The 20,158-nt window shown below is 35.5% G+C and overlaps 1 protein-coding gene across 1 annotated transcript in view; it reads left to right on the forward strand.

Annotated features, from left to right (window-relative positions):
* The first annotated feature begins 10,115 nt into the window (after positions 1-10,115).
* LOC122315923 (beta-galactosidase 9) overlaps positions 10,116-20,158 on the forward strand; it is a 28,072-nt gene continuing 18,029 nt past the window's right edge. Inside the window, exons 1-4 of the mRNA XM_043132265.1 lie at positions 10,116-10,385; positions 12,505-12,600; positions 12,712-12,824; positions 19,791-19,857. Coding sequence (XP_042988199.1) covers positions 10,200-10,385; positions 12,505-12,600; positions 12,712-12,824; positions 19,791-19,857 — 462 coding nt within the window. The 5' untranslated portion in view covers positions 10,116-10,199. The remainder of the gene's footprint in view (positions 10,386-12,504; positions 12,601-12,711; positions 12,825-19,790; positions 19,858-20,158) is intronic.

Genomic DNA, 20,158 nt, shown 5'->3' on the forward strand with positions numbered 1-20,158 from the left:
CCCAGATCTAAAATCTCCTTCATCTTCGTATTCTCAAAGTAGGCGCAAGCGACAAACACAAATCCATTACTGGCTAAGAACAAGTTAGTGCAAGGTAACATTACTATTACAGAGTATTTCATTAGTTTTATTACTTGTGCTAAGTTTGCATGTGACCTGCGATGCTAGTATATCTATGGGTTTGATTTGGTTCTAGTATGTGAAGAGATGTATGAATTACGTGTGCTCCATGCTAATATTTTTGAATTTCTAGGTTTATTTTTCTTCGTTTGACCATTAAATGGGTTAGATGGTGCTTTTATTTACAAATATATTAAATTAGGGAATCAAGGTATAACAAAAGTGTTGAAGAAGGAGATATTGGAAATGTAGATGCAGGAGAACATGTGTGGATGTCCTATGAATTTGATTGGACTGTGCAACTGTCAACGCATTAGAATTGTATGGCATACTTCTGGTTTTTATACATGTTTTTTTTGTTCATGGTTCAAACATTTAACAGTGGCTTAGACTACTGTCAAACCAATTTGTAATGAGATCAATGCCATGGTAAGTGAGGTGTTGCAGCTTAAGCACACAAAAATAAAAGGAATATCCAAAAAGAATTTGACATTTCTCTATCTATGCCATGTGATCTATGGCCTTAGTTTTTAGATCAATTGATTGATAATTTGTGAAACATATTTGAATAGCAGTATAAAACCATCACTTATTGAATTGGGAAGTAGATATTATTAGAGCAACATATGATTGGGAGATTGGAATTTTGGCTTCTTTTTCTATCCAATTATATTTGGTTCTGGTTTATGAAACGATTTTTTGGGATTCTAGATTTATCTTCTAATTCATTTCTTATGTTTTTTTGCGTTTCTCTCAACATATACTCACTGACAAGTACATGCACAGAAAGGGATTCAAGAATGTTAGAAATGCCAAAACAAGCTATATGAAGCTTGCAAAAGAAGACAATTTAATTTGCAAAATAATAATAATAATAATAATAATAATAATAATAATTTAAGTTACTCAAAACTCTCTCCAAGTTAACTACTTTGTGATTTTGGGGGATTTTAGAATGTCATCATCATCAATTTCTTCCTCATCCTCTACTAAATGTTACTGTGAGGTTGAAGCCACTATGAGATATGCAAATACTGCAAGAAATCGAGGACGACCCTTCTTAGGGTGTCCAAAGTACAATACACAGGTAATGACAAGTAAATTTCTACATAATATATATATAAATATATATATATATATATATTTTACAATGATTAATAATGAACTGAATCATCTAACATTTTTGGGCATTTGCATTTTTTGTTGCATTTTACCTTGTAGTATCCAAGTAATCATCATTCTAGTGTTTGTAGTTCTTTGCTTTTGTAGTGGACTTTTATTTTTTACTAGACTTTGCATTTGTATTGGACATGCCACTCACGTGATATGAAGTGTTTGTAGTCTCTTTGTATTGGACTACAAACTGTATGCCAATTATGTGACTAGATGATGTATAATTCGCCCTCCAAATTCATTGAACTCATTGTTTGTATTAGATGTTCTATTTTGGATGCAATTATAAACAACTATATGAGCCAAGTTACAGACTCGAGATTAACACTTTGCAGTGGTACTGAATGTCTATTGCAAAGGTTTTGAACCCTGTTTTGTAGACATTTTGGCGTTGAATCCTTGTGTGAAATATTTTGTATAAAGGCAGGAAAAATGCATTCAATATTCAGTCATTTCTTGCAACTTTTCAAGACTTGTTATGCAACCGAAAAATCAATTATGTTCTTCAGGTTGTGCACATAGAAGAATTGTAGATAGAATACTTTCAAGGTATCCATATTCTACTGGCTTTTTTCCCCATCATATTTCCTCCCCCTCCAGGTAGATTCTCTGTAACTTTATATCAACCATATTACAAAATAATTTTCTAATTTACATTCAAGCGACAAAATACATGGTTTTCCACAAGAATCTTCTAAATTCACAAAAAAATGCCCTGAATTATATTCAATTTACAAAAATCTATTAAACTCACAAAAATTTCATAAATTCACAAAATAATGCCCTGAATCTCTCATCAAGCCACAAAATACTCTAATAACACAACCATTTCAACTAAATTCACAAAAATAATGCCCTAAATTTATATTCAATCTATAAAAATCTATTAAATTCACAAAAATTTAATAAATTCACAAAATAAGCATCTAATTCTCTCATCAAGCTACAAAATACTCTATCTAAATCCACAACCATATCAACTAAATTCACAAAAATAATGCCCTGAATTTACATTCAATCTACCAAAATCTATTAAATCACAAAATAAGCATCTAATTCTCTCATCAAGCCACAAAATACATTAGATCCACAAAAATCTTCTAAATTTTCAAAAAAATGCCATGAATTACATTCAATTTACCAAAATCTACTAGCTCAATTAAAGTCCACAAATAATACATTAAAGTCCACAAAAAATATATTAAAATCCCCAAAAATCATTGCCTGCCTTGTGATCCATCCATGAAATTTCCATACATCCCATACTACCACGGTTTTAATCCATCCAACCCAAACTGCATCTATAAAGAATAAAAATCTAAATATTAACGTTGTGTCAATAAATACATTCAAAGTCTCGGAAAAAATAAATTCATCCACTTACATCTTCTTAACTCTGAATCACTGTTTCTCGGAGTTGGGATATAATAATTTCAACATTGGGCATATCCATGTCAGTATTGACAAATAAATTCCTGCAAGTGTCTACAACTGATGTATCTCCTCCATCTCTCTAATAATCAAGTAACAAGTAAGAATATATTAATTAATATTTTAGAGTAAAATATAAATAAAAATGTCATTCTAAATATCTATACCTCTTTACGTTTCCCTTTTGATGGTGCTTTCTTTGTCTTCGTCTTAGCTTTTCACATGTCTATCTCCATCCTTGATGCTCTCTTCAAATATGAGGGTTTGCCTTTCCCTCGCACAACATGAGGACTGCGTACTTGACCAGAATCACCTCCCATAGTTGTGTCATTTGCCATACAACTGACATTGAAACTCGTTTGGGTCATCGATGGGAGTTCTTGGTTGGCATCATACAACTCAATCATTGCACATAACTTACTTTTTACATCCTCAGTATGCTTTCTAGTACCCGCTGCATGAGTAATCATCTAGTAACATATATTCAATAATGTTGAATATCTATTAGAATCTGCCCACTTTTCCCCTGCATCATAGCTACTATGGATTAATGTATATCGTCTTTTAATATTCTTCCTTTATCGATCTAAAATGTATTTATCTGGCAAAACTTTAATCTCGTCACATCTGAAAATGGCAAAAATTTGCCAACACAATATTGCCCTCATCTCAAATAATCTACAAGAACACATTGCAATTGCATCTACCTCACTAAAATCCACAAAATGTGTAATCGGCTTAGTGAAATCTTCCAAACGAATTTCATCTTGAACCACATAGGTCTTTAATGCACCATCACTCTTATGTAACTTTGGATTCAAATCGATCATGCCAGTAACTTGTTTTTGAATTTCCTTGAATTTAGCATTCGTGTACAACTCTTGGAACCTCTTCTCAATCGGTGATCTAAATATGCAGGGAATTGTGACATTAAAGAGTGGAAGTCTGCGGCATTTTCATTCTCAATTTTTTTTCAATGCATTATCAAACTGGTCGACAATCTCTTTGAGGTTTGTCTTAATATGAACGTAACTGTCAAAAAATGCATTCATGCTCTCACTCCGCTGCGTCGTATTCATTCTAGCCCAAAAAGACTCTTTCAAAAATGCCGGTACCCAATGCTACAGTAAATGTATAGGCTTTTCAACCACGCATTCTCTTGCAAGTTGTAAGTGGTAATTAATTGATCCCAACACTTCTCAAACTCTTCAATACATTGGGTGTTATACACACATTTCATTAATTCATTTTTATCCCAGTTTTGTACGAACCATATGAGCCAAGTTTCTTTGAAACTTTCTTTAGTATATGTCATAGGCAAAATCTATGTTTGGTTTCTGGAAAAACAATAGCAATTGCATTTTTCATTGCTCTATCTTGATCAGTGATAATAGCTTTCAGAGCTATACCATCCATACACTGCAATCAGATCTGGAATAACCATACAAAAGTCTCAGTATCCTCACTGGAAATCAAGCCTGCTCCTTACAAAATTGATTGTCCATGGTGGTTTACACCAACAAATGATGCAAAGGGCATCCTATATCTATTCATTAGGTAAGTGGTGTCGAATGTGACCATATCACAGGAATATTGGTAGGTTGCTCTACTACGAGAGTCTGCCCAGAAGACATTTTTTAACCTCCCGTCATCATCTAAATTCATCAATGTAAAGAACTCAGGATTTCTATACTACATCCGTAAAAAGTATTCTCTAAGTGCTCTAGCACCACCTGCGCCAAGTCGTAGATGTCTTGCCTTATCGATATAATTACGACAATCATTTTCCAAAAATAGAAGGTTCTCGAATCCACCCGCGCCAACAATAAGAGATCCGAAGCTCTTATTCATTCGGATGCCAGCCAAGTCATTTGTATCTAGAATTCTTTTTACCAAGCCACTCACTTCTCTATTACATCGAAAGAAACGAGATTTCTTTGGACTGAAGCCATGGTTATGGATATTATGAACTGTAGTCAACCGAAGTTTTTCATCAATTCTTAAGGCATTAATTTTTGCCGTACATTCCGTCTTCCCTGTCGGACGTGCGTTGGCAACATTCAAAATCCTATTCCGAGCCTTCCCACCCTGGGCACAAGCAAGGGTGACATTTCTAACAGCCTCATCTTCTCCCCTCTCAGTCCTTTTCGTCATCACCTCAAAGCCACATTTTTTACCATATTGCTTATAATAACTCAATAAATCTTCAAATGAACTCTCCATCCCCTTGGTTGGCTTCTCAACCATATTATCATCATCCATTACCACATTCTGAGATGTCCCCCGGCACTACCATCCTCTGTTTCTCGTGTATTTCATCTATCCTCAGTACTTTCTTCAACTCTTGGAGATGTATATAACGCTTCAGTTTCCCCACCATCAGGTCTATTATCCTCTGTACCTTTATAGTTATTTGTTGTAGAGCTTGTACTGATATGAGGAGTCGGAGGGCCATGTTGAAATGGGTATTGGTTGCCAACTGAATATGGTAGAAAAGTCAGTGACCACGCATGCATTGGTCCATAATAACCAGGCATGTAATTTGGGATGTTTGGACTAGTTGATGGTATGCTCTAACATATGAACCCAGGAGCTTGTTATTGATGTATTTTGAAAATAAATAAAAACTCAACAAATTCCAATGTTATTGATATATGCTGGAAATGAGGTGTTTGAGCTACCTAGTGTTAACGTAGATGGTTGTTCATTCCCGTTTCCCATGCTGAAAAGAAGACAAATGCATTATCAATATATCTCTTACGATAGAATAAGAGTATCTATACATTCAAAGTCTAAAATAATATCTCATTTACATCTTAAGTATGCACAATCAGCTAAATTTGCAAAATCATTAACCTTCCTAAAGACATGACCAAAATGAGCAGCTAAGCTACTTAATTAGCACCTCCATGATTTCCTACCATACCGGAATAAGCTAGCTCTAAACTCAACTTTCTATCACATTCAACCAGACAATAAGTACCTAGCTAAGAATCATATTTGTAGTTATTGAAGTTGATACAATGTCTCAAACCATCCAAATAGCCTGATCAAGTTGTGCCCCATATTAATTACATCCCAAACCTAATGTAATGAAAAATGAGCAAATTAAGAAAACACCATTAGATCATTTCTAATTATTCCTCCAACACTGCTATATATGGCTTGTATAATTTATTCCTTAATAATAAATTATACAATTAAAAATACAATTTGTATAAATTGTAATACAAGTTAAAAATTGTAATACACATATATTAATAAAAATATGTTATATACATGTAAATATTATATGCATACAAGATATTAGATATGAAATATCAGTACATGTGAAAAACTTGGACATTAACATATGGGTAATTTATAAAAGTAATAAATATAAAATAAATACAATTTGTATATTGTATTAGTATAATTTATTTAATTTATATTTATTATCTCATTACATATGATATAAAGATTTTTATTTATTTTCTAAAATGAGAAAAAAAAGAAGATTAAAAAAAAATTAATTCAATTAAGTTGAGTCGAGCTTTGAGCTGAGTTCGTGGTTAAATTCTCAACAAATCAATTGAAGCTCAAGCTGAGTTTTCGAGTCCCCAACTCTTGTATGAGCCTGAACTCAAACTCTTATTTTAGAATATTCACACTTAACTCAAACACAATAATCCAACCCAATAAACACAATAATCCAACCCAGTAAATAGCACTGATAAATTAGTGTCCCACATGATTCCACAAGCACCTTAAACTCAGGCAGCCTCCAAAACCACAAACTGACCCATCCACCATCCATAAAAGATCCCAAATTAGAATTCGAATTCTTTCAATCTATTCATAATAAACCTATCACTCTACAGACGACATGAAGTGAGTCTGCAGCACTCTACTGGTCATCATAGCTAAACAACTTAGCACTATAACAAAAGTGACATGAAAGCAAAATAAAATCACCAAAACAAACCAACGACAAGCACAGATGCCACCGACAACCCAAAAGAGAGAAGCCCGAGAGTACAAAATGAACGACTAAGCTACTTACGTGACTCAGAGAGATCTGGAAGCTGGGATGGCGTGTACGGAATGAGCGACGGCGAACAAAGACGGCTGACGAAGGTGACCGAACCCACAAAATGCTCAGATCTCCTCTTTGCCTATATTTATCCTCCGGTCCAAAATGCTCAAAAATGCCGCTCAAAATCGTTTCCCTCCTCTTTCTGTCTTTTTTTTTTTTAATAAAATAAGTCAGTAGACGTGGCATATGCCACGTCAGCCAGGGACGCACCGGGGACACAACCCGGGGGTATGTAGAAGAATTGTTCTTGAAATCCTTTGTTTTAGAATGAAACAATATTTTTCTTTTTCTTTTTATTTTCTTAAAACTTTCTAGGTAAACTATAAATGAAAACTATTTTTCGGTGTAAAAATAGGAAATTATGATGAGATATATAAGGACAAGGAGCTAGTGAATTAGATGTTATTTTTATTCTTTAGATTTTCCAAACGTTCGATATGCTCAGTTCAATTGATTAAATCCTATATTTTCCTTTTTGATCCTTTCACATTAAGGCAGAAGAATTTTTAGTCTGGACCAGAAAAATCGAATGGATCGAACCATTCGGTACGAATTGGACTCAACCGAAAATGTGTTTGGTTGGTTTCGGTCCACCATTTGGGGGACCGAAGGGGTTTGGTCTAGTCCCAACGTCTGTGGTTTTTGGACTGGACTGAATCGAAACCGACCGAATTAGTATATGTATTTTTTAAAATATATATTATATATAATATATTATTTTATATGGTAGTTGTATGAGTTAATTATTTAATTTTCATCTAATTTATTACCATCATTGACCATATAAAATGTTAAATAATATATGCTATCAATTAATAATATATCATAAATCATATGATAATATATGTAGATATATAATATATTCATACATATTCTACTATTTACACTTAATTAAAGTAATTAGGTAATTTTTTTTTAAAATACTTAAGTTGCAAGCAAGCATGATTAATCTACGTACAATAAAATTTTTTTATATATATTAATCATATATAAAATGTATGACATTATTAATAATTATGCATACTAAAGAGTAAATTTTTAGTCAATAAGTAGTAACTTTTTTTTTTCTACAGTTAGTAAGTAGTGACTATTAACATCATAAATATAATTATAGTTAAATATTTTTTTGTAATGAGTTATTTATATAATCCATATTAATAATTCATTTAATTTTAATTTTATTAATTTAAATAAATTATTTAAAAAAAAAAAGATGAAACAAAATAATTTGGCCAAACTGAATGGCTGGACAAAACTGATAGTTACCAGTACAGTCTAGTCCGGTTCCTATGGGTGTTTGATCAAATTCAGGGTAAAAAAATCTTGAACCGAAGGGGTTCGGTTTGGTCTCAAAACCCCCTTCCAGACCAGATTGAATTCACCCCTAATTCACATATTGACATTAAGATCCATGAAAAAATTTTATTTAGTGTGGAGAAGAATATTGAATGGCTCGATTTGATTTACAAGAGAATCTAATTTAAAATTTTCTTATAAATCTAATATTTTTATAATAATGGTTTGGAGCGTATATCCTTAACATGGACTACTTTCTATTCATTCTGATGTTAAAAATCATTTTTATTATAAAAAAAAAGAGGAGAACTAAAGCATAAGGAAATTAACTTTTATGTAGATGAAAAATATTTTATTCATCAAATCTTTTAGAGCAAGAAAAGAATATACGAAGGACAATCCTCCATATCAACAATTACATCGTAACACATGCAATGCATTTTGTGTCAACGCATAAACTATGTTATTAGTCTCTCTTCTCACACGATAGACAGACCGCTAGACATAATTTTGAAACTTATTCTTGATGTCACTAATAATCATGCTTGCATTGGACCAGGACTCCTCAACCTTTGTAATGTCTTGAATAATTTGTAAAGCGTCACCCTCTTATGTGATATGTTTAATGCCCAATTCCAAACCAAACAGAGTAGTTTGAAGTGCATCAAGAGCTTTGTAAGTAGAGGATTAGGGAATACGTCTGTTCATCCTCATTGTGGCCATAACTTTTCCTTCCCAATCTCGAACTATGATACCAATGTCGATTTTGCAGTGATTCCTATCTACCGCAACATCCTAGTTTATCTTATAAGTGTTCATGGGAGGAACTAAAAATGCTGATCAAGACATCATGAAAGTCAAGGTAGAAATACTACATTAAGAATTTGTCTTAATTATACTCTTTAATCCTATAAACAAATGTTCTTAAACTAGGCTGAACAGAATATTCATTTCCTTTTCCAAAAATGATAAAGATGCAACTCTTGTATATGACTTTTTTACAACATTACTTTAAAATTAAAAAAAAATCATTTTTATATAAGATAATTTTCAAAGTATCATTATTTCACAATGTAGAGTCTTGAAGTGGACTACATCATATGTAATTTCTCGAAATTTTCTTGTTTTCAATTTAAATATATTTTTCATCAAAATCATTTCAATCATTAAAATACCTTACCTCAATTTTGGTAAAATTTAAATAAATAAAAAACAAAAACAACTTTACAAAACTTATAACGACCTCTCATAAATGTTTTTCTAAAATATTATCTCCCTAGACATCTGTTTAATGAACACAACCATTTTCACAAAGCCTTTTAAAAATTTCTCAAAAATCTAAAAAAAATTCTTATTTGGTTATACAGTTCGGATGAGATGTTTTGTTAAAAATTGAATAAAATATTATTATAATATAATTTTTTAATATTAATTTTATTTTAAAATTTAAAAAATTTGAATTATTTATTATATTTTATGTGAGAATTTAAAAAAATTCTAATAATTATATAAGATGATATAAAATAGTTTAACTTTACATGACCAATCCAGCCATAACAAACAAATGTAGGTTGCCCATCCATCAAATCTAAAAAGTTTTGTTATATACAAACAAAGTCGCGTACTAATCTGTGTATCAATACTAATTTCTTCATATTTAAAATTTAAATTAATACTGTTTTTAATAAAATTTACCTTTTGATTAATTACATTTTTTTCATATTTAAAATTTAAATTAACACTATTTTTAATAAAATTTATTTTTTAATTAATTACATTAAATTAATATATAAATTAGTACATAATTATACGTATACCTAGATTTTTCCAATGTAAAATACTCTGAAAAGGGACTGGTCCTATATGAGTTGGTTCTATCAAACCGGTAGTTTGATATACAAAAAACCGGGTTCACCATCCCGACCAAATGTCTTCTGCAGGCCGGTAGATAGACTGTCGCCTTCCTCGGAGGTCCTATATTCGATCTCATAAAAAAATATAGAATAAATAAATAATAGATAATTAAAACACGCACGCACTCTCTCTCTCTCTCTCGTGAGTTTTCCTCGCTCTTTTCTCCGCTTTGGGATCATGCTCTGCGAAAATGGGTGTGAGCAGAGCTTTGCTTCGGTATCTGGTGTCATTGTCTTTGATCATCCACGCAGCAGTGACCACAGCCAACTTCTTCAAGCCATTCAACGTGAGCTACGATCACAGGGCGCTCATCATTGATGGCAAGCGCCGCATGCTCATCTCCGCCGGCTTCCACTACCCCCGCGCCACTCCTGAGGTTCACTCCTCATATTCAATTATGCCTATGGCTCCCTTACCGTTTCGGATTTAAGTAGTATCTCATGCTCCGTTTAATTTTTTATTTTTTTTATAAGTAGCATGCTCTGTTTATTCGCCGAAGAAAACGTTTTCTTAGCGTCTTTTTTTTTTTTTTTTCAATTCAACTGGGCCTGCTGTAACAGTATTTGTTTTAGTTTAGTTTATGCTCTGGTTTTTCCCTTTTTTGCGCCTTATCTGCGATATTTGATTCTTTAGCTTCAACCGAAAAGAGAAGAATAGTGTTTGCTAAATTTGCAAACCATGAATCCCTAAATAAATAGAACACCTAGCTGTTCAACTCTCAAGCCACAAAATAGTGCAATAAAGATTGGTTGCTGACTCCACCGGGAGTGTTTAATCAAATAGTTGAGGATTTTATTGGGCATGTTTGGTTTCAAATTTTTTTTCAGAATTTTCAGAAAAGTTTTCCATTTTTTTATCCAAACATCTTTTATAAATCAAAAGCAATTTTCATCCATCATAAAAATTGTTTCTTCTAATCACTTGCCTAAGTTTTCACTTATAAAAAACACACAAAAATTTATAACTTTCATAAAAACCCAAAAAAAAAAAAAATTATCCAGTTACATTTTTCAATTCTACTTACGAACTTTTAGAAACTTCAATACAAAACACATCTCAAAGTTTCTTTATCCAAACAACTTTTCATTCTACCTACTCATTTTCTTAAAATCCAATACAAAACACATCCAAAACTTTTTCAAGGACGCTAAAAGATTTTAGAAATTTTCATTTATCGAACATGCCCTGAGAAATAGCAGCACTTGGCCCCAAAATGCCATCCAAGGCATAAAAATAAAATAAAATCAAAAGGTTTGTTGAGGACCCTGTTAGATGACTCTCTCTGACACACATCATATTCGTTTTCTTGGATTAGCACATTTCATCCTCATTTTCAATTGCCCTCAACCCCATGTAGAGAAGCCTGTTATTAATGCCCACTCTTGTAGTTCTGAGGTATTCAGTGATTTTCACATTGTAATTTTTTGGGGACAGTTCTTACCTATTAAAAAAAAAAAAAATGGGGACAAATTGTAATCTCCAAAGTTTTGAAATCCGTTCCGGAGACCATTCCGGTTGAGGCACTGGAATGGAATATTTCGGTACCGGTACGTTTCGGGATTAATTATATATTATATATAAATATTTATATGTATATATAAACTAACAATTAATAAAATAAATACATATATATATATATGTAAGTGTGTGATATGTATATGTGTGTATATATACAAGAATTAAAGATTTATAAAATGAATATATATTGAAAAAAATCACAAACTTGAGTTAAGACACAAAAATAAAGGAAAAAAATTAAAGAATAGATAGATTATTAAAAGTAACAATACTTCTAGTGCACGGAAAGGGGTATTTGAATTCTAAAAGTACAATTTTATCCATTATTTTTCAACTTATTTACAAAAGAGCTATTTTTTATTTTTTTTAATTTGAATTTTAATTTCGGACCGGAATTACTATTCCGGCCGGAATACCGGGATTCCAGCCGGAATTGACCGGAATGGCCTGAATTTGACCTAGAACGGAATAGATACCTATCCCATTCCGGTCACTGTTCCGGCACAAAAAATTCCGGCCGGAATGGCCGGAACGGAACGATTTTTAAAACATTGGTAATTTCCCTTTACCATGGAATAATAAAGTAGGTGGGCACCATATTGGGCAAAGAGACACCCACTAAGGAAAATTTGACTTCATATAGACGCTACAGCTCACACATTTGAACTTCCTATAGTTAGGGCTGTAAACACTTTAGCCAAGCCACAACTTGGCTAGGCTACACTGTGTTCAACTTACAGGCCCAATCTAGTTTTAGTTTCATCTCTAATGTTGTGCACTATAGTCAGCTTCTCTCTCTCATTCTTTCATTTGTTCCAGTTATTATCTTTGTTATTTAAATCATTTTCCTTAATATCTCTAATATCTCCTGATCTGATTTTAATGCTTCTAGAATGTTTATTGACCATTTTGCTTATAAAAGCAGATTCTTTAGCTTCCCCTGATAGGCAGTTATTGCTTTTCTCACATGATGTCAGATGTGGCCTGATCTGATTGCAAAGAGCAAGAAAGGAGGAGCAGATGTGATCCAAACTTATGTCTTTTGGAATGGGCATGAGCCAGTGAGAGGACAGGTGAAATAAATACTTTTTACGGCTAGTCTTTCTGGTAGCCTTGTGTTGTTTCCCTATATTGGATATATTTGTTTCTCAAAGAGTTAACTTTTTCCTGGACTTTTTGTTCAGTATTACTTTGAGGGGAGATATGATATCATCAAGTTCGTGAAGCTTGTGGGAGCCAGTGGACTCTATCTCCATCTTCGTATAGGACCTTATGTTTGCGCTGAATGGAATTTTGGGTCTAACCTTCTCCCCCCTTTTACTTTAAAGTTGCCTTTTCACCCTAACAGTACTAGTTGTATTTTCTGCATATAACTCAATTCATATAACATGATGGCCCTTCGTCCTGTCAAAGTTTACCAGAGTGCTGCATGATTGAGAAGGTTTTGATTCTGTTAGGAAGTGAGCCAACCATGTATGTGCGTCTCCTGAATGTTTAATTGTTCTTTCCACCATCAGCTAAGTGCTTGCATGTGTATGTGATTAAATGCATGCTTGTGTCATTGGGCATGGAAACCATTTTTCCACCCCCTTATACATGAACATAATACAATAACATTTATTATTTTAGGGTATAAGGTATCTGTACATGAGTGAGTTATGGATTATAATAGGTTCAATAGGGTTTTATAGTTGCGCTTCCACCATATATGGAGAATATGGTGGAATACGGCTGATAGAAAAATTGATTTCTCATGCTAAAATTATTCTAAATTAAAATTGAGTCAAACGGAAATAGGAATTGAGGATGAGTTAAAGAAAAGAAAATTTGAAACTACTTTATGTGGTGTGCTTTGCCTACTTTCATGTTTTGAGATGGAAATTGAACCTTTTCTATGAGTTAGGTTCAACATATCGGGATTTCCAAGAAACCATATTTTGAGTTTTCTTTTGTCATTGTTACGTTAAAAAATTTCTTTTGTACATTCATAATTACTATCAAAATTTGTCAAAAGAAGCCTTATACATGGTTGAAATTTCCATCACGACTGCACTAGGTTGCAGTGGGAAAATGGAACAATGTCTAAATGTGGGATGATATTTGCTTCACCACAGAAAGTTTGAAAGGTGTACTGTGTCAAAGAAGTTTGGAACTTAAAATACCACAGGTTCTGTTTTCTCTCCGTACAAACTAATCTCCGATGAGGGTTGGTGGGTTCTAATGGGAGATTACGATTGAGTGCTGAGCTTTTAGGTGAGATTGGTGTGATCATGGGGTTTCCAAAACACGTAGTGATAGAATCAAAAGTTTTTTCATTGTCAAAGGATGAGAGTTTTATGCTCATAACGGAGAGGAGGAATAAGGTGGTGAATGAGTTGGTGTTGGGGTTGTCCACAGTGCAGTGTTTTGCCAAATCTCTAGCGGATTGTCTAAAGAGTGAAAAGAAGGAATTTTACACCACGTCAAAGGAAGGAAACCGTAGCTTCATTGCACAAAGGTGTTCAAATGGTTGTGGTCAATACATGGTGTTAGTGGAGTACGGTGGTGGTCGCAGACGTGGCTTTATCTTCATACTAGAAAAACTAGAAGGTAACAACTGGAGGAGGATGGCCAAGGTGTTGTGGGAGTTTGCAAAAGAAATTTGTAACAGAGGAGGGGCATCTCTGAGGCCATTGGTGGTGGTTAGCCAACCACAACACCAATTGTATAGGGAGGCCCTATTGTAGACAACGAAGTCGACTCTGTCACGTGGGTGGAACAGGGGTGGAGACATCAATGTTAAGGCAGATTAGAGAGGTGACATCGTAATGCATGGGAACAACCATGGAACCGTCAAGGCCCTTCAAACCGCAGGTACAGTAAGTGCTCAGTGGAAGGTAGCTGGTGGCAGGCTTGTTGTGGGGTTGGTAGAGGAAGGCGTGCACAATACGTTGCTGGACTTGAAGGCACAACTGAAAGTGGGACAAAAGGCAGCAAATCCTTTGGGTTCCTCCAGTGGACCATAGCTCGTGAGGCAAGGCCTTTTGCCTGCGGGACTTTGTCAATCTCACTGGAAAAGGTTCCGGTTGGCTCACTACCGGCTAAGTAACCCTTGACAGAGGCTCAGATGGCGACGCCGATGGTGGGTGAGTTGACGGCAGCAGAATCAGAAAGGGTTTCTAACGTTTACTCACCGCGGAGGGCCGAATCTCCGGCACAGCTTAAACAGACAACACTGATGACTTGTAGGGATGTGGATTCTCTCATTTCTCCAGTGTTATCCCTTCCGGTAACGGTTTCTCAGTAGGTGGACATGGCCCGAGTTTTGTATACATAGGTTGGGAGTGATCAAGGACCCTTACGGATGCTTGTTCCTACGTAGGCCTTTTCTGAGTGGGACTGCAGGTCTCTCCTTGTTAAGGAGGAGTTGGAGGCGCCTATGGATTTGCAGTGGGCAAGGGACGAGATTGACATGGGGGGGAGCCCATACCCCTAAACTGTCTGTTACCAGGTTAGCCCAGTGCTTCTAATTGGGTTTAAGGTGAAGGAAATCCAACGGTGTGTGGGAATTGAATGTGAGGGTTTTGAGGAACAATTCTTGTCTTTGTTCACTGCCATTGAAGTTGGTCATGTTCAGCTCAAGAAATTAGGATCTAAAAAACATAGGGAGCTAAAAAGACAAACATGTTTTATCAACTATAAGGGTAGCTCAAGCAGAGAAAGATCCAAAGGGAGGGGGCCAACATCTTTTCTATGAAGCCAAAGATTGTATCTTGAAATGTTCGAGGGCTTAATGAGTTTAATAAGTGCCTTCGGATAAAGAATTTACTTCGTGAATGGATGGCGGACATAGTGTGCTTGCAGGAAACTAAGCTGAAACTCATTACTAGAAGTATAGTTAAAAGCTTATTGAGCTGCCCATATGTGGATTGGGTTTATGTTGCATCTATGGGGGCTTCTGGAGGAGTTTTAGTTATGTGGGATAGAAGGGTGGTGGAGAAAATGGTTGGTGGGACCTTCCATGGTGCATAGGTGGAGACTTTGATGTTATGTGATTCCCAAGCGAATGGTCAGGAGAAAGTAGGTTGCGGCCAACAATGATGGAATTCTTGGAGTGTATTTTTGATTTGGGGTTGGTGGATATTCCTCACATGGGCAGATCATGCACGTGGTCTAACAACCAAACGTGGTCTAGATTGGAAAAATTCTTAGTCTCCTTGAAGTGGGAAACTCATTATCCGGAGTTTTTTCAGAAGAGGCTTCCTCTGTTTCGATCATTTTCCATATTGCTAGATTGTGGTGGCATTCTACGAGAGAGGAGGTATTTTAAATTTCAAAACATGTGGCTAAAAACTGAAGGTTTTGTGGATAGGGTTAGGAAACGGTGGTCCTCTTACAGTTCCAGGGCACTCCTAGAACAACAACATGTTTCTCAGCTGGAGAGGCCCTTCGAGGAGATAGAGGTTCATGGCATGGTGAGGAGGACAGCCAGACAAAGCACCTGGTCCAGACTGTTTTTCTATGGGGTTCTTGCAGTCATGTTGGGGTGTGGTGAAGGAGGACCTTATGAAGGTGTTCTAGGAATTTTTTTCGGTAGGAAAATTTGAGAAAAGCCTCAAGCCACTTTCATTGCACTTATTCCCAAGAAGATTGGGGCATCAAAGGTAAAGGACTATTTGCCCATTGGTCTTGTGAATGGGGTGTACAAAATTATCTCTAAGGTGCTTGCAAATCGCCTAGGGGAGGTTTTGGGGCAGATCATTATGAGACCCCTAAACGCTTTTGTTAGGGGCAGACAAATTTTGGACTTGGTTCTCATTGCCAATGAATGCCTAGATAGTAGATTAAAATTAGGCAACTTGGGTATCCTTTGTAAGTTGGATATGGAGAAGGCTTACAATCATGTCAATTGAGATTTTCTACTTTACTAGCATGAGAAGTGTGGATTTGGGGAGAGATGATGCTCGTGGATCCGGTGTTGCATATCTAGCTGGGGAGCGAAGTTCTCAATTTTGGTGAATGGTAGTCTAGCTGGCCTTTTTAACAGCTCTCATGGTCTAAGACAAGGGGATCCTTTGTCCCCACTCCTTTTTGTCATAGTCATGGAGACACTCCATAGAATGATCTCTATCTTGGTTAACAATGGCTTTGTGACTGGATTTTCAGTTGGTGACACTAACAGGGGTACCCTTACTATCTCCCATTTGTTGTGTGCAGATGACACTAATTTTTTGTGAGGTAGAACAAAACTAGATCTGGGCATTGAAGGCACTTTTACTATGTTTTGAAGTTGTATCCTGTTTGAAAGTGAACGCATAATTGAAGTTGTATCCTGTTTGAAAGTGAACTTAGCCAAGTCATAATTGGTTCCAATTGGTAACCTTCGCAATATCCAGAGGTTGGCTAGCTCACTTGTATGTAAAGTTTCCTCTCTTACCACGAATTACCTTGTTCCTCTTTTGGGGCCACCTCAAGGGCTATATCTATATGGGATACAATAATTGAGAAGATTGAACGAAGATTGGCAGGTTGGAAGAAATTATATTTGTCGGAAGGTAGAAGGATCACCTTAATCCAAAGCACTTGGTCTAATCTTACCAACTTATTTCTTTTATTTTTTATTTTTTTGATAGTTAATAAGAATTTTATTACTAAGAATAGGCACAGCCTAAGTACATAGGAGGTATACAAAGGAAATACCTACTACACACTAGAAAGCAAGAAACTACGGCAGAAATAGATTCAGTACATTATCATCATTCCTTACAAAGATCCTAACCCACAAATTCAAAGTAGAAAAGAAAAAATAACGAAGATCTTACCAACTTGTTTCTTATCTTTATTCCTAATTCTAGCAAGTGTGGCGACCCATATTGAGAAACTCCATCGTGATTTCCCTTGGAGTGGATTGGGGGATGAATTCAAATTCTATCTGGTAAAGTGGGATAAGGTATGCTCCTCAGTCTCATCTGGTGGGTTGGGTATTAGAAACTTGAGGGTTTTCAATTGGGCCCTTTTTGGGAAATGGTTGTGGCAATACAATATAGAACCAGAAGCTTTGTAGGAGTTGGTGATTGACTTCAAGTATGGAGGCCTGTGGGGGAGGTGTAGCACTAGGGAGGTACATGGGGCATATGGAGTGGGAGTTTGGAAGCATATTAGATTTTACTCATCACACTAGACTTGTGCTGGGAGATGGCTCTAGAATCAAATTCTAGTATGACCTATGGTGTGGAGATAATGCCCTCAAGGACTTGTACCCTTTAGTTTTCAGGCTTGCATGCGAGAAAGAAGCTTCAGTGGCTGATCTCATGGGGATTGATGGTTACCTAGTTCAATGGAATGTGAGCTTTAATAGGGCAATGCAAGATTGGGAAGTTGACAGCTTTGAGGATTTATGTAGACTCTTGTACTCTATTCATTCGAGCCCTCAAGGTTGTGGTGGGTGCCTGTAGGAAAAAAGGTACATTCTCGGTTTGCTCTTTCTCTAAGTCTCTCATACATTCGCAGAATATTCACTTTCCATGGAGAAGGATTTGGAGAAATAAGGCACCTCCCAAAGCGGTGTTCTTTGCTTGGACAACTTCTCTGGGAAATATTTTGACAACGGATAACCTACGGAAACGCATGGTGATTATAGTTGACTAGTGTTGTATGTGCAAAAAAAGTGGTGAGACTGTAGATCATCTTCTACTACATTGTGAGGTTGCTAGAGCGTTATGGAAGATGTATTCAGATGGTTAGAGCTAGCCTAGGTTATGCCTACCACTGTGGTTGAACTTCTGGCTATTTGGACAAATCTAGGCAGTATTCCACAAATCACTGATGTGTGGAGGAAGGTTCGTATTTGTATTCTGTGGTGCTTATGGTAGGAGCGCAATGACTGGATGTTCGAAGACAAGGAGTGCTCTTTAGTAGAGCTTAGACTATTTTTTGTTAGAACCTTATTTCTTTGGGCCAAAGCTTTTGATTTCAATGGCCTTGATTTTCCTGATTTCCTTATTTCCATTTCTTCTTCCTAGATAGGTGTTGACTATTGTATACCATCTTGTGTACTTGGGCTATGCCTATTTTATTAATATAATCGTTTACCTGTCAAAAAACAATATTTGCTTCAGTGAACTAAAGCTTTGGATTGCTAATCCGCTTTCCCTTTGCACCAACAGCTTTTCAGCCTTTTGGTAAATCCCACCAAATATCAATTTATCTTCTTATGAATTGCACCCATTTCTTCACTCATAATGTCATAGAGCTTGCTTCCAACTTGTAGAATTTGTACCAAAAATAGCTTCTTTAAATGTGGTTGGCCCTTCTTCCACAGTAAGCAAAATTCTCATGATGCTAGGATGAACACAATTTTGAAGGCGTGTTGGTAAGCTCAAGGATTTCATCCTATATCTTGCCGCAATAAGTGTCGTATTTCCAAGATTTTGTCTGACTATTTGAGTAATGTGCTTCCCTACGGTCGCACCAAACTGCTTTCATCAGGGAGGAGAATAGAGATAACATCCTGTTGCACAAGAGCTGTTGAGGGACTACCACAGGAATAGAGGCATACCCTGCTGCACCCTTAAAAGCAGTATTGCTAAATTCCTACGTGTTGTGGCGAATGCTAAAATACCTTGCAGGATTTGCAAATAGTGGGAATACAGTCATACTCCACATAAATTGCCAACCAATCCCCATTCTCACCTGTTACAGAGATAGGTTACAGAGATATTTTTAGTAACTAGTAACTTTCTATATTTAGATAGTATATCAGATAAATATGTTGGATGTAAATAGACTTAACGTGTAAATATGTTAAACTTAATGTGTAAATAAGTCTGTGTACAGTAAAACCAGCAGCAATTAGGCGCTGGAATCACGCTGAACATTCAGCGCTCTATGTAACTCTCTTCTATATAAATGAAGGAAACCAATGGGAAGACGTATTGAGACCAAAGTTGACATCACCCACCAACTTGAACTCTTACTAGATCCTCCTCTACATTTACCTCCACACAAACCCTAGCATAGCTGATTATGCGTCTTGATGCTGTCATATTGTCTATGTACATCGATTTTCCCAACCCACTAGCTATATGACAAAGGCTAGTTGTTGTGTAATAATAATACTCCGAATGGATGCCATAAAGTTATTCATAAAGAAGAATATTGCTATATATTCTTCACTTTTCTCAATCGAAGTTATAGTTTGATTTTTCCTCTTGATGAGACCAATGGATATCCTTGTGAAACATCATTGAAATTTTTTATCTGATTCTAACTAATAATCTTGTAGGGGCTTTCCAGTGTGGCTGCGCGATGTCCCTGGAATCGAATTTCGAACAGATAATGTACCTTTCAAGGTATAATGCACCTTTGGTCATCTATACATGCACATTTATGTTGCTTGTTTACAGATATTGTTATATATATATTATCATCTTTGCCATATTTTATTTGAATTTTCACTGCATAAAATGTTTAAAGCTAGGGTCAAAGATCCACCAGTGGGCACCTTCCACTAGAAGCACAGGCTAATGTCAGTGCACACGAGAAATCAATTTATATGACAATTGTCGATGCAAACTCTTTTCTTTCTTTCTACAGCATTATTTTTTCAATTACCGTTCCTATACCTATATTTTTATAGAGTAACACTATTCA

Source organism: Carya illinoinensis, chromosome 1, assembly GCF_018687715.1.
Source record: "Carya illinoinensis cultivar Pawnee chromosome 1, C.illinoinensisPawnee_v1, whole genome shotgun sequence".
NCBI lineage: Eukaryota > Viridiplantae > Streptophyta > Magnoliopsida > Fagales > Juglandaceae > Carya > Carya illinoinensis.